At 47.8% G+C, this 14,237-nt stretch overlaps 1 protein-coding gene across 5 annotated transcripts in view; it reads left to right on the top strand.

The window, feature by feature from the left end:
• The window catches only part of PHTF1 (putative homeodomain transcription factor 1), a 59,241-nt gene extending 48,811 nt beyond the window's left edge, over positions 1 to 10,430 (top strand). For all 5 annotated transcript variants that reach the window (XM_075615298.1, XM_075615297.1, XM_075615299.1 and 2 more), the window contains 6 exons: positions 1,369 to 1,500; positions 1,584 to 1,670; positions 1,981 to 2,136; positions 4,024 to 4,119; positions 4,491 to 4,616; positions 8,861 to 10,430. In XM_075615298.1, coding sequence (XP_075471413.1) covers positions 1,369 to 1,500; positions 1,584 to 1,670; positions 1,981 to 2,136; positions 4,024 to 4,119; positions 4,491 to 4,616; positions 8,861 to 8,881 — 618 coding nt within the window. In that variant the 3' untranslated portion in view covers positions 8,882 to 10,430. The remainder of the gene's footprint in view (positions 1 to 1,368; positions 1,501 to 1,583; positions 1,671 to 1,980; positions 2,137 to 4,023; positions 4,120 to 4,490; positions 4,617 to 8,860) is intronic.
• The last annotated feature ends 3,807 nt before the right edge of the window (positions 10,431 to 14,237 follow it).

Genomic DNA, 14,237 nt, shown 5'->3' with positions numbered 1-14,237 from the left:
AATCACCCAAGCAGGCGAGTAAGCTGCACATGTTACCGGCTGAAGTAATAAACTTGTCATAAAACATACATGTATCCATATTTCACAACGATGTTCTAATAAATATAGCCCCCAAGCCCCCGCGGTGTCCCCCCTACCTCATTACTTGCACGATCGCATGCTGCACCTTCAGAAGCATTGCCCGTGCGGTTACTTTAATCGCGCATGCGCAGTGCGTCCAGATCCCAAGCCCCCTGTCTCCCTGGTAACCGTCAACACTGTACAAATATGCACATGCACAGTAGATCCCCAAAAATGCATTGCAATCTAGCCAGAGTATTTAGCATCTATATCCATGGCTGTAAGAGGGAACAGGGAGCAGAGGGGGGAGAGAAGAGGGGAGGAAAAAAACCAGCCAGCGGTGGGGGGTGGTTACTGGCTATTCATCTTAACCCAGGCTGTGCTCAAAAGCTGTGATATGCAGGAAGCATAAGCTTATAGGGGACCATGTTATATGGTTTTGAAGCAAAAGGTGTCACTGTGTGCTCATTTGCATGTCATTTCCCAGAATCCCTTGCAGTGGAAGCACTGTGTGCTGGGTGATAATGGTGAAATGATAATGGTGAAACGTGAAAACAAAGAAAAAGCAGGCACCGTTTCTCAGGAAAAAAGCAAAAAAATAAAAGTCTTTTTTGCTTTTTTCCTGAGAAACGGTGCCTGCTTTTTCTTTGTTTTCACGTTTATCTCATCAGAAAAATCAGATGCACACCCCCAATCGGAAGAAGAAGATTTTACATTCATAAGGACAACATCCACTCTAAAAGTGAGTTATTTTCAACACTAGCACATACTCCATTCTGATATTCTATGTTGGGACAGTTGAATCCATAGTGTGGCCCCTTACTGCAGTGTTTGTGGGGGTCTTAGCCCACTAGTCAGATTACAATGGAGAAGTGACTCATGTTGGACTGTTTTCCATTTATTCATTGATCACTGGGGGTCATCATCTCAGGAATATTATATGGCATATTGAACATTATAGTTTTTTGCAAGAATTTTTTGAGGTTTCTTTTAGAGCACCACACATTTTCATTTTTCTATGATAATGGTGAAAGACAGGATTGCAGTTCTGTCTAAGACATGCAAATGAGCACACAATAATATTTCCATTATATATATATATATATATATATATGTGTGTGTGTGTGCATTGTATGAGATGTGTGCGTTCATGTGTCTGTTTCATGGCAATGAGCTATAACAGGAGACTGAAGCTTTAATCTTTATTCATCTGTAGAGTTCCACAATGTTCTGCAGACCCCCATAGCTACGAAAAGGGACCATTATCTTCTTTTTCTTTGTAAAATGTTTCCTCCTCGTCTCCCGCAGAGATTCCTGATAGCAAAGCTGTTTAGTCACCTGACCTCAGCCAGGAAAGCTCTGAAGTCTGAAATCCCCCACTTTAGACTGAAGAAGGTGCAGAACATCAAAATGTGGCTGTCCTTGCGCTCCTATCTGAAGGTGAGCCGGGACGTGGCGCCCAGCACTGACCAAAGCTGTGCACCCCTTCCAAGTGCCTAATACCTTCTCTCTGTCCCTGCCAGAGACGGGGGCCCCAGAGATCTGTGGATGTGGTCGTTTCTTCAGTCTTCTTATTAACCCTTTCAATTGCCTTTATATGCTGCGCTCAGGTAACTCATCTATGGCCGTAATATGTATCACGTAACTCATTCACTGCTGTGTGTGTAATTATATACACACGTGTGTAATTATATACACACGTGTGTGGGTTGAGATGTTTTCCTAGTAACCTTTCTCTCCTCTCTCCTCTCACACACTTTGTATATGTGTATGGTAACCCCCCCCCCCCCAAACAATACCCCAAATAGCTCTAATTCTCTCTCTCTTGATATAGATATATCTATATCTAGAGATATCTATATCTCGATCATTTTGCTGTTTACAGCCAGGTCCTTCTTTCCTCCCCTTCTCTCCCCACAGGTTCTTCATAGACACACTACCTTCTTAAACTATGTGTATAACTGGGAGTTATTGATCTGGGAGACGGCTCTGCTGATCTTCCTTCTACGTCTGACTTCCCTAGGCTCTGAAACCAACAAAAAATACAGCAACGTTTCAATATTACTGACTGAAGAAGTAAGGGGGGTGTGGGGGCTCTCTCGCACAGTCTTATGTCTGTAACATAACAAACATATCTCCCCCCGTCCCTCTCTCCCCCCACCCTCCCCCCACTGTCTCTTCTTGTCCCGCTCTCTTTCCCTCTCCCCCCCCCCCCCCCGCTCTCTCTCTCTCTCTTCGTCCTTCTCCCCTCCCCTCTCTCAGGCTCTCTCTCTTTCCATTCTCACACTCCCCCCTCTCTCTGTCCCCCCTTACACTCTCTCCCCCCATCCCTCTCACCCCTCCCCTCCGCTCTCTTCTCGTCCCTCTCCTCTCTCCCCGTTTGTCCATCCTTCTCTTTCCATTCTCACACTCCCCCCTCTCTCTCTGTTCCCCCCTTTACACTCTCTCCCTCACACCCTACCCCTCTTCCCTCTTCCACTCACTCTCCTCGCACTCTCTCCCTCTCTTCTCCCCTTACAACCTCCTCCTATCTTTTGTTCCATTACCCTCTCCCCCTCTCTGTTTACCGCTTACACTATCCCCCATTTTTGTCCCCTTACTTTGCCCCCTCTCTCTTCCCCCCCTTACACTCTTCTCCCCCTTGCACTCTTTCGCTCTCTCTTGCCCGTTTACACTTTCCCCCCTTTCTTCTCCCCTTACACTCTCCTCCCCCCTTACTCTCCCTTCTCTTCTACCCTTACACTCTTCCCCCCCCTTAAATCCTCCTCCTCTCTTCCCATCTACACTCTTACAACACACGCACACACAGCTTTGAGTACCACGCCGGGGTACCACGCCGATCCATAGCTCCCTCCTCCTGTCTGACGGAAGTTGAACGCCACTTCTGGCACGGACAGAAGGAGGGACAGGAAGGATAGCAGTGACCGAGCGGCTGCCTTTGCTGAGCAAAAGTAGCCTTGTAATAAGGTTAAATATTAAAATATATATATATATATTTTATAGTGTACAGCACTGTACATAGAATTCTGCAGGCACAATGGGTCCCTGCCAAGTAGAGTTTAAAATCTAATTTTGATACTTGGGACACAGAGAGATAAGTGACTTGACCACGGTCACAATGAACGGATTTGAACCAGGCTCCCCCGCTTCAAAGATTCTGTCGTTGTTTTCAGAGTCAGTGTCTTAACTCACTGAGCCGCGGTTTCAGTGCAGGCGCGCCGCGGTTTCAGTGCAGGCGTGCCGCGGTTTCAGTGCAGGCGTGACGCGGTTTCAGTGCAGGCGCGCCGCGGTTTCAGTACAGGCGCGCCGCGGTTTCAGTGCAGGCGCGCCGCGGTTTCAGTGCAGGCGGGCCGCGGTTTCAGTGCAGGCGGGCCGCGGTTTCAGTGCAGGCGGGCCGCGGTTTCAGTGCAGGCGGGCCGCGGTTTCAGTGCAGGCGGGCCGCGGTTTCAGTGCAGGCGTGCCGCGGTTTCAGTGCAGGCGTGCCGCGGTTTCAGTGCAGGCGTGCCGCGGTTTCAGTGCAGGCGTGCCGCGGTTTCAGTGCAGGCGTGACGCGGTTTCAGTGCAGGCGCGCCGCGGTTTCAGTACAGGCGCGCCGCGGATTCAGTGCAGGCGCGCCGCGGTTTCAGTGCAGGCGCGCCGCGGTTTCAGTGCAGGCGGGCCGCGGTTTCAGTGCAGGCGGGCCGCGGTTTCAGTGCAGGCGTGCCGCGGTTTCAGTGCAGGCGTGCCGCGGTTTCAGTGCAGGCGTGCCGCGGTTTCAGTGCAGGCGGGCCGCGGTTTCAGTGCAGGCGGGCCGCGGTTTCAGTGCAGGCGGGCCGCGGTTTCAGTGCAGGCGGGCCGCGGTTTCAGTGCAGGCGGGCCGCGGTTTCAGTGCAGGCGGGCCGCGGTTTCAGTGCAGGCGGGCCGCGGTTTCAGTGCAGGCGTGAATCTTCTTTAGATTAACTCTGTCTTCTGCTTTCTCTGCAGATTAATTTATATCTTAAAATGGAAAAGAAGCCGAACAAGAAAGAACAGCTCAATATAGTGAATAACGTGCTGAAATTGTCCTCCAAGCTCATCAAAGTATGTAACGTCTGCAATGCGTACAGTGGTACTCTGCACCCCCTAGTAACGTCACACTATGGGCCTTATTCTATATTGTCCGTCTAAGTGTCGGTTTTATGTCGAAAATTCCCATTGACTTCAATGGAGATTATAGTCCGAAAACATCCCGAACTGCCACTTTGAATAATGGAGAATTACCTCCTTTGACTTCTGGTAACACCCATATTAGCAAAAGAGAACAGACCCTACCGGTGAGGACATTGTACCTTTAGCCATGTACACGCATTTTCAGAAGATTGCTTATATATTTCAAAAGCCCTCTGCCACATGTACTGTAACTCTCAGACTGCTTTATTGTTGTTAATAATAGTATTATTATTATTTTGTAGGAAATAGACACCCCCTTTCGTCTGTACGGACTCACAATGAACCCGTTAATTTGCAACATAACACGGGTTGTGATCTTGTCTGCCGTGTCTGGAGTTGTGAGCGATCTGCTGGGTTTCAATATCAGGGTAGGTCTCCAGTAATGCAGTGCCAAACAGCACAACACAACACAACACAACACAAGGGGACAGTAATGCAGTGCCAAACAGCACAACACAACACAAGGGGACAGTAATGCAGTGCCAAACAGCACAACACAACACAAGGGGACAGTAATGCAGTGCCACACAGCACAACACAACACAAGGGGACAGTAATGCAGTGTATCCCCCCGGAAGCAGTGGGTCCCTGGAGCTGAAATTAGTGGGGTTCAGCCACAGAGACCCCCTGCTTCAATTCTATGTATAAAAAAACCCAACAAAAATGTGGAACTATTTTCCCGCTTGGATTGCTTTTTTAACATACTACACAATATTTTTTGCCCCACTTTTTTACTTCTTCCCCATGCACCAAAGCATTATTTAGCTTTATTTTTTCATGTTATACAGGTCCCTAGGGGAGGGCACCAGGTTACGCAGCAGGGATTATTATTATTTTTAACTGCAACTTTATATATTAATATATTTTCTGGTATTAATATAAACATTTGTATATAGACGTACTGAATTTTTGATATATTGACATTCACTTATATTATACTTATTTAAGGATATTATCGCTTTATGATGTTTAAAGGTTGTTAGCGCCACTCGTTTATATAGCTTTTTATGACATTTATAAGTGTTTAAGTCTATGGGGCCTGCTAATGCTTAAATCAGTGAGACTGACCCAAGGTCACAGGGGTTACATATATAGAGTCGGGTGACCGTACGTCTCGATTAAGCCGGCAGAGTCCCGGGTTTGAATTAAATGTCACAGCATCTCGACAATATTCTCAAAATGGTTCAAATGTCCCGGTTTTTAGCAGTTTCCCTTTTTGGACTCAGTTAAAACAATTAAAAACATGGTTGTCTATTTTTACGGTTTTCGATCATATCAAAGTGTTTGAAATACAGTTGCAATATTGGGAAACTCTAATTACACGATATATTAATATAGACCAAACGTCATTTCGCTACACTCGAGAGTTTGTGTTATGTTAGGAAACTGAAATAAACCAATAATACAACATAAATGGGGACGCTATTAGACCAATACCATTTTAATATTTATTTTTAAATGATGTCATTTGTTGTATAATTATTTTAAAAAAAATTCAGTGCTCTGGTTTGTACTTCTGAAAATCTGGTCACCTTAGTTATATATCAAGGCCAAAGTGATGCAATTGTGGAGTAACAGAAAGTGCACCAGATGTATCAAATGAAACCTCCTATTTAAATGGACATTTTTCTCTGACACATATGGTATATGTTTTTTTGCCACAGAATTCCAACACTTTTACTTGATATAAATGCCCCACAGAGTTAACATATCTGCTGATGGCTTTTACTGATATTTCCACATGGAACTAACCATTTCATCAAGGGGTGGGCAACTCCAGTCCTCAAGGGCCACCAACAGGTCAGGTTTTCAGGATACGTGTGGATTTAACCCCCGGGCGAGTAAATATTGGCCCAAGCAGCACACTTGTGTTTTAAAAATTTCCCGCGCTCGCGCTGAAAAAAAAAAAAAAAAAAAAAAAAAGCCGGAGGCGTGTTCATGTTGTTGGGGAGATTACCCCGCCAGATTACCCCGCCTCCGGCTCTCTGAGCAGTGCCTTCGCTCCTCCCCCGCCTCTCAGCAATGCTTTCCCTCCTCAGCGCTTCCACTCCTCCCCCTTCCGGCAGCCAGCCCCTTCCGCGCCTGTCTGCCTCAGGCCCCCGCAGGGCCATCTGTCACCCCCCCCCTCCCTCCCATCGGGCCATCCGCCCCTCCCACCCATCGGGCCATCCCGCCCCCCCTCGCATCGGGCCATCCGCCCCCCCTCGCAGTGGGCCATCCACCACCCCCCCCTCACCCCAATCTCTCCCGGCCTCCGTGACCCCCCCCCTCACCCCACGTGGCGTCGGTGTGCTTGCCTCTGTGGACAGTCTGCGGATCTGTCACACAAGCACTCAGCTATTAATGAAAACCCCGAGCCTGCTCTTCTCCTGCTCCGATGGCCAGCTCAGCTGTTAGCAGGGGAAATCCCCTAACCGGTGTGACTCCCTGCTCTAAGCAGGGGAAATCCCCTAACCGGTGTGACTCCCTGCTCTAAGCAGGGGAAATCCCCTAACCAGAGCCTCTCCCTGCTCTAAGCAGGGGAAATCCCCTAACCCGAGCCTCTCCCTGCTCTAAGCAGGGGAAATCCCCTAACCGGTGTGACTCCCTGCTCTAAGCAGGGGAAATCCCCTAACCGGTGTGACTCCCTGCTCTAAGCAGGGGAAATCCCCTAACCGGTGTGACTCCCTGCTCTAAGCAGGGGAAATCCCCTCACCGGGGCCTCTCCCTGCTCTAAGCAGGGGAAATCCCCTAACCCGAGCCTCTCCCTGCTCTAAGCAGGGGAAATCCCCTAACCCGAGCCTCTCCCTGCTCTAAGCAGGGGAAATCCCCTAACCGGCCCTTCTCCATTCTATCAGCATCGGCGTCCGCCTCTGGAGGCGGCACGGCCCCTTGCAGAGGCCCTGCCTTGCGGGTAAGTGTGTGTGTGTGTGAGTGACAGACTGTGTGTGTGTGTTTGTCTGAGTAACAGTGAGTGTCTGTGTGTCTGTGCGTGTGTCACCCTCTCCCTCTCCCTGTGTCACCCTCTCCCTGTGTCACCCTCCCTCTCCCTGTGTCACCCTCTCCGTGTCACCCTCTTCTCTCCCTGTGTCACCCTCCCTCTCCCTGTGTCACCCTCCCTCTCCCTGTGTCACCCTCCCTCTCCCTGTGTCACCCTCCCTCTCCCTGTGTCACCCTCCCTCTCCCTGTGTCACCCTCCCTCTCCCTGTGTCACCCTCCCTCTCCCTGTGTCACCCTCCCTCTCCCTGTGTCACCCTCCCTCTCCCTGTGTCACCCTCCCTCTCCCTGTGTCACCCTCCCTCTCCCTGTGTCACCCTCCCTCTCCCCGTGTCACCCTCTCCCTCTCCCTGTGTCACCTTCTCCCTCTCACCCTGTGTCACCCTGTCCCGCTCCCTGTGTCACCCTCCCTCTCCCTCTCTGTGTCACCCTCTCCCTGTGTCACCCACCCTCTCAGTCTCCCTGTGTCACCCTCTCCCTGTGTCACCCTCTCTCTCTCGCACTCTCTTCTTCGCTCTCTCTCGCACTCTCTTCTTCACGCTCTCTGTCGCACTCTCTCTTTGTCTCTCATTCTCTGTGTCTCTCTTTCTCTCTCTCTCTGTGTGTCTGTCTGTCTGTCTCTCTGTGTGTCTCTCTTTGAAGCGCTGACGTCCAGACACTGGTTAAGGGGTTCAGGAAACTAGTCATTCACATCTGGCTTTTATTTCTAGATCCGACATTGACACACACACACACAACACACCTAATTGTAGTATAATGTAATACAATAAATACATTTATGTCAAAAACGAATGTTGTTCTGACTAGGAATTTATTAAATGTATTTTATTCATATATTTTATTTTAAAGCGGGGTTGGGGGCGGGACTAGGGGCGGGGTTGGGGGCGGGACTAGGTGGCGAGTAGATTTTTGGGTGATTTGTTGAACACTGTATGTGTATGTGTGTGTGTGTGTGTGTGTGTGTGTCAAAAGGAGTGCTACTGGGCGTGCCTAAATATATACAATAAGAAACAAAAAAGTCCAGAGTAACATCCAATGTGACAAAAATACACAGTGATATACCTATAGATCTCTTGAAAAAGGGTAATTTAGTTAACCCTTTGGCCAAAGCGTATAAGCCTGCGAGCCACTTCAAGGCATGACCAATTCGCAGGTCCTAACACTAACTGATTACAATTCTTATTTACCTCCAAAATTAGAGGAAGGATAGTCCTGGCATTGAACCTGTCGCATCCAGCTGCATGAAAAGAAAACCTGCTTACTTGGAAAGTGGGGAGGGGCGAGCTTAAACCCTGAGAGGGAGGAGCCAGTGACCTCCAAAACAGCTGAGACCAGCTGGACAATATCCCTGCTTCAGCACAGATGGCTCAGTCAGAGACTGAGCCACTGATTGAGCCACCTATGCTGATTGAGCCACCTATGCTGTTGATGGTCCTTGAGGACTGGAGTTGCCCACTGCTGCTTTAATTGCTACCCTTCGAGACAAAAAGATTAATGAGAGCCCTACAAATCTGTGCACCCCTTTTCATCCAGCAGACTCCATTATATAATGTATCTGTGCAGCTTCATCATCAATCACCCAGTGCAGCCTTCACATCATTGATTAAAATTGCTTTATATGTTTTTTGTTTCCCAGTTATGGAAGATTAAATCGTGACCCCACTGCAGGAAGATTCACCAGCGTTCACACTGGATTGATAACTGAAGGACCGTTCTGCAGACCGTCATGCCTCTGAATGTTTGTTCATAAATGCAATCCGTACCTACGCGGTTTAAACCTTCATTTTGCAGGCCTTGCAAAGCTCGGGTTTTAGCGTTGATGAAAAACACATATTGGTCAGATATACAAAACGGACTTCTTCGATGACATTAGCGGCCAGCCGTTTTATGGTAGACCGATTAGTTTGGCTTATTTTGCATAGGAAATCATAAGCCAAGTGTAAAATGTAGTTACTTGAAGTCAAAGGGTCTATATTTTCTAACAAAGGGGCGCTATTAAAATCTTCGAAAGGCAGAGTCGGTGTCATTTGCATTGGGACAAGGGACCCTTTGTTAGACTGGAAGATGATACATTTTGCAGGCCCGCTCATCAGACCAATGCTAGTTCTAAGTGACACTGTCAAAGACCATTATATGCCAACATTAGGTTGTAAGCTCTTTGGTGAAGGAACAAAAACTTGAACACGTAATTAATGAACTCATTGGTTGCTAGAGGGACCTACAATGCATTGCTCTGGCAGCCAGAGGGTTAAGCTCAGTGCGATACTCCGACCTAGCACCATATTAAAATATTATTATAGTATATAAAAACTGGTAAAGAATGGCAATTTTCTCATTGCTTTGTATGGTAAAAGGGTACAAAAAAATTTGCTACATGCCACCAACTGAAACGATGTGTAATGTTTGTCTTATTAAATGGGATATTCTCTTACTGTATTGTACCTGTACACACGTCACTGTCCTTAGTTGGGCTTCACTGTGGGATGATACCTTTAACCCATTTACTGGCAGAGGCGATGCAGGCCACGCTGGTGGGGAAGGGGTGGGGTCAATGCCACGGAAGCCCCAAATGCCCCGTGCAACCGTATGCTCCCAGTAGCACTTTCTTAATTTTATCCCATTGCTGCAATTTAATTATTTTGAAATACCCGAGAATGCAAATCAAATGGTGATTTTTTTTTCCTTCCTTTTTTCGCTGTATACTTGTAAATAGGGGAGAATTGTGTGTTTTTTCCTATATACTCCTCCCTGGAGAATTGTGGACAGCGCGGATTGGCTGGGAGACGTAGGGACCCGGTGCTAGGCAGTTGACATGTTCCGCACATGCGCCGTTCTCTTCAGGAAGTTGTGGAAGAGATTGTATTTATATACCAATGAATATGGAGGTTTACAATTTGATTCCTATTATTGTACAAACCTGGAGAATGTCATAAAGTAATATCTTTATTATATATCCCTTTCTGGCGACGGTCTGTGGGCGCCCCCAAATCACAGTGGGGACCTTTCTAATTTTATTAGCAGTCACCAGTTGTACATGTCCTCAAACGTCCCTCCAAATAAATTAGGGAGACATGCCTGTGCTGAATTAGCACACGTGCGATATGCTAATGGCTATGCAAAGTATATTTAAAAGAGTCCCGTCCTTCCTAAAAGGATTTCCATACTAACTATATAAAGTTCATCAAAGTACGGAAGAAAATCCAGCACACCCTAATAGTAGATACAACGTCACTGGTATATAACCAATTTGAAAATTGAATCAGTGCACAAATAAGTCAAACAATTGACAACGGCACACTAGGAGAACAGATACCATATAGGTAGGGCCATACGTGGGATGTACAGGAGGATAAGGGATAAAGGAAAAGTAGGATGGGACAACGAAGGGAAGGTGAGGTGAATGGTGGAAGGGGAACAAAGAAAACAAAAAAAGTGGGTCACAACGGGGGAGTATAGGGGGGCAACGTTTCGGGACTTGTCCCTTCGTCAGGCCCATTCCCCTCAGTCCCAGGGGGACAAGAGGGTACTTCCCTAGCCCCATAACCCACAACAACAGAACTGACCCTAAATAAAAACAATAGAAGACCCTCCACAAATTCTGAGTAATATTATAATATTACTCAGAATTTTTCCTTTATCCCTTATCCTCCTGTACATCCCACGTATGGCCCTACCTATATGGTATCTGTTCTCCTAGTGTGCCGTTGTCAGTTGTTTGACTTATTTGTGCACTGATTACATTTTCAAATTGGTTATATACCAGTGACGTTGTATCTACTATTAGGGTGTGCTGGATTTTCTTCAGTACTTTATTGTGTTTGAGAGGGATTGGGCCCTCTCTAGTCCGTGGCACCCCGCTTTGTGTATATTTATCTACTTTGTGTGAGTGCTGTCTATTACTTTTGTCTCTAATATAAAGTTCATCATAAGCCTAAGGCACCAACCTAATGACAATTAAATCTGGTAACTTCACCGTTAAGTATCTCAGAAACCAGGGGAATACTACGAGTAGAAAATAGGGGAAGATCTGACCCTCTGGTTCCCCCCTTGTGTTAAAAATGGGGCATCACGGAGCTGGCGAACCGGTCACGTGACCCACCAAGAAATCAATTTCAACCGATTTCTTGCGCAACGCGTGCCCCATCCTACCTCCACCCGCACGGTCTATGGGCGCGATCACTGCCTTAAGGCAGTCTCCTACACCACGGACTCAGCCTTAGGTACTATGTCCTGGAGTCTGGCACTCCAGGGGTCCCACAACACAGTGGCTACTTCCAAATCTTACTGCTCGTTTTTGTTGGGGAGATTGCATTGGCGCAGAAGGTGATCTATCAAGAAGTGGAGCAGGAGGACTTCTCCAGAACACGGTCATCGGTGATGGAGCAAATGCTGCAGCCCTTCGGGCACTCTGGGTTAAAAAGCCCCCCCCCCCCGATAACCGTTATGTTGCATCACGTTGTTATTGTGGCAGGTCGCACTCAAGGGGTTAACTAAAAGTGACTGGAATGTGCAGTTCTGTCTCAGTTTCTATAGGGAAGCAGCTGCAAGTCCGGCCCCGAAACACTCGTCAGAATTTAGACTAGCTTGCCCTAAGTGTGTGCTTAACATTGCTAAACGGGGAAATGAGATTCAGCCCGATGTGCCTTTGTTAATTTGTGTAGTTTGATACACAGATATGGCACATCATTACGTGACTCATTAATTTAATTAAGTCATTTAAAAAAAAAAAAGAAGTGAAGTGAAGTGAATGGCTCTTCAGTTGAAAGAACCCTACAGGGTTTTTATTCTTCCAGTACATGAGCACTGCAGAATATTAAGCGCATGAAGACATTTCTTAACCCCTGCAAGAGGGGACAGCAAGGCATTGCATTCCAGCACCGATGGGCTATGACATGGTCAAACCAGTATTATTGCAAAGGTGCAATTTGTTATTTGTGATGAAAGAATAAAAAATAAAAAAATCTGTTTAAAAAGGTCGTTGTCTTATTTAAAATAAATGTAATTAGACTTAATTTCCAAGGAAAAGAATAGAAGATCGATGTCAGCGCGGCTCCTGTAGATATCAGACTCACCAGGTTGGGGTAAAAACAATTTATTAAAGCTACATAAAACGGATACTAGGGAACATGACTGGAAGGCCTCCCACGCGTTTCTCCTTGAGAAAGGGCGAACTCGCCCGAAACGCATGGGAGGAGGCCTTCCAGTCATGTTCCCTAGTATCCGTTTTATGTAGCTTTAATAAATTGTTTTTACCCCAACCTGGTGAGTCTGATATCTACAGGAGCCGCGCTGACATCGATCTTCTATTCTTCTGCTTATACTCTGATCATGGTCGCGCAGGAAGTGCGTCACTGACCCCTGGAGGGAAACGCACAGCCGGGAGCAACAGAGGGGATGGACTATTGTGAGTGAGTAGTACTCCATCCGTGGGCTGCTGTATCTGCAGCCGCTTGCCCTACATTGGAAACGGGTCTGCATGCAGCTCTCCACCCGCATCCTCACGAGGCTATTTTTCCTGCTCCCCTTCCTTATTTAGGCTGCACAGCCACGGGGGTTATCCTGGAGTGAACAGACGGTCTCTCTCTGCATTAATTTCCAAGGAAGGCAAGATAGGCGAATGTTTGCTTTAAGAATTCTCTTTTCATTAAGGCTGCTGAATGTGGGGAGTGCTTGTAAATCAAGTGCTCACTCAACCACTAGCCCACCCTGTCCATTTCAGCCAATAAAGATATGGAGGAGGGTTGCCTTTGCAAACTCCTGTTCTGTACATAATGACCAGTGGCGGATTTCACATTAGGACCAGGGCGGCATATTTCCATTTCTCCCCTCACACCCCCCTCCTCCCACCCATATACAGAGGCGCTGCGCTCTTCCCCACCGATTTCTGGGGGAGAGCATGGGGCCCTTGTATATTCTTACCTTCACCTTCGGGCCGCTCTCCTCCTATAGGGGATGATGCAACGTCATGTAGCGACACATTGCCATGACAGCGTGATGTCACATTGTCATGGAAACGCGGTGTCATGCTACAGAAGGTGGAGGGCGGCGCTGCACGAGGAGGTGGGCCCATGGTAAGTGCCCATAAGTGGAGAATTTTTTCATCACCACTGATGACACTCTTCGAAGCAAAGGCAGCCCCATAAGAGTCTCCCCAATATGCTTCACCTTCACTGCTCCTGTATACTAAGCCAGAGTGGGCAGGTAAACACCATGAGGAAAATACTTCAGACATGGATATTGTCTGCACCTCCCCCGTGCATCTGTGCTGTGGGGTGTTTGCTACTCAGCTGTGTTCACTTCACCTCAGATGCTCTTAGACACACCAGTGTTGCAGCAAAGGCGGCAGCCGTGTGCTGATGTTACAGCTGCTCTGCTATTGGCCTTGGGAAACATATTTCAGATGTATATTGAAGCATTTAAATCTTCACACATTACCCTGCTCTTCCTCCGCACAACCCCACTTCTTCACTTAAGATGCAGCTATCCGAAACACAGCAACCTTCTTATCCCCCTGTCCTCTTATGTTTCCTCTTACCCTTCCTTACAGATTGTAAGCTCCTTGGGGCAGGGCCCTTCTTACCTACTGTAACTAGGTATGTATTTTTTATTGTTTTCGTCCTCCAACCCTATTGTACAGCGCTATGGAATATGTTGGTGCATTACAAATAAATTACATAGTATCAAACAAAAAGGAGCAGCCAGAGGAAATCAAATCCCTCCTACAGACGAGACAACGAGTATTCTAAGGCCTGGGACATGGTGCAGGGAGCGGCGCTGGGACATGGTGCAGGGAGCGGCGCTGGGACATGGTGCAGGGAGCGGCGCTGGGACACGGTGCAGGGAGCGGCGCTGGGACATGGTGCAGGGAGCGGCGCTGGGACATGGTGCAGGGAGCGGCGCTGGGACATGGTGCAGGGAGCGGCGCTGGGCAGCGCTGACGCTCATGCTCTCCTGCTCAAGCAGGAGATTTTTCTTGTCCCTGCATGAGCGCCAGCGAGCGCGCTTGTGTGCCG

The sequence above is a fragment of the Ascaphus truei genome, chromosome 9 (assembly GCF_040206685.1).
Source record: "Ascaphus truei isolate aAscTru1 chromosome 9, aAscTru1.hap1, whole genome shotgun sequence".
Taxonomy (NCBI): domain Eukaryota; kingdom Metazoa; phylum Chordata; class Amphibia; order Anura; family Ascaphidae; genus Ascaphus; species Ascaphus truei.
Note: the sequence above shows the minus strand (reverse complement) of the source record. Positions and strands in the feature narration are given on the sequence as shown.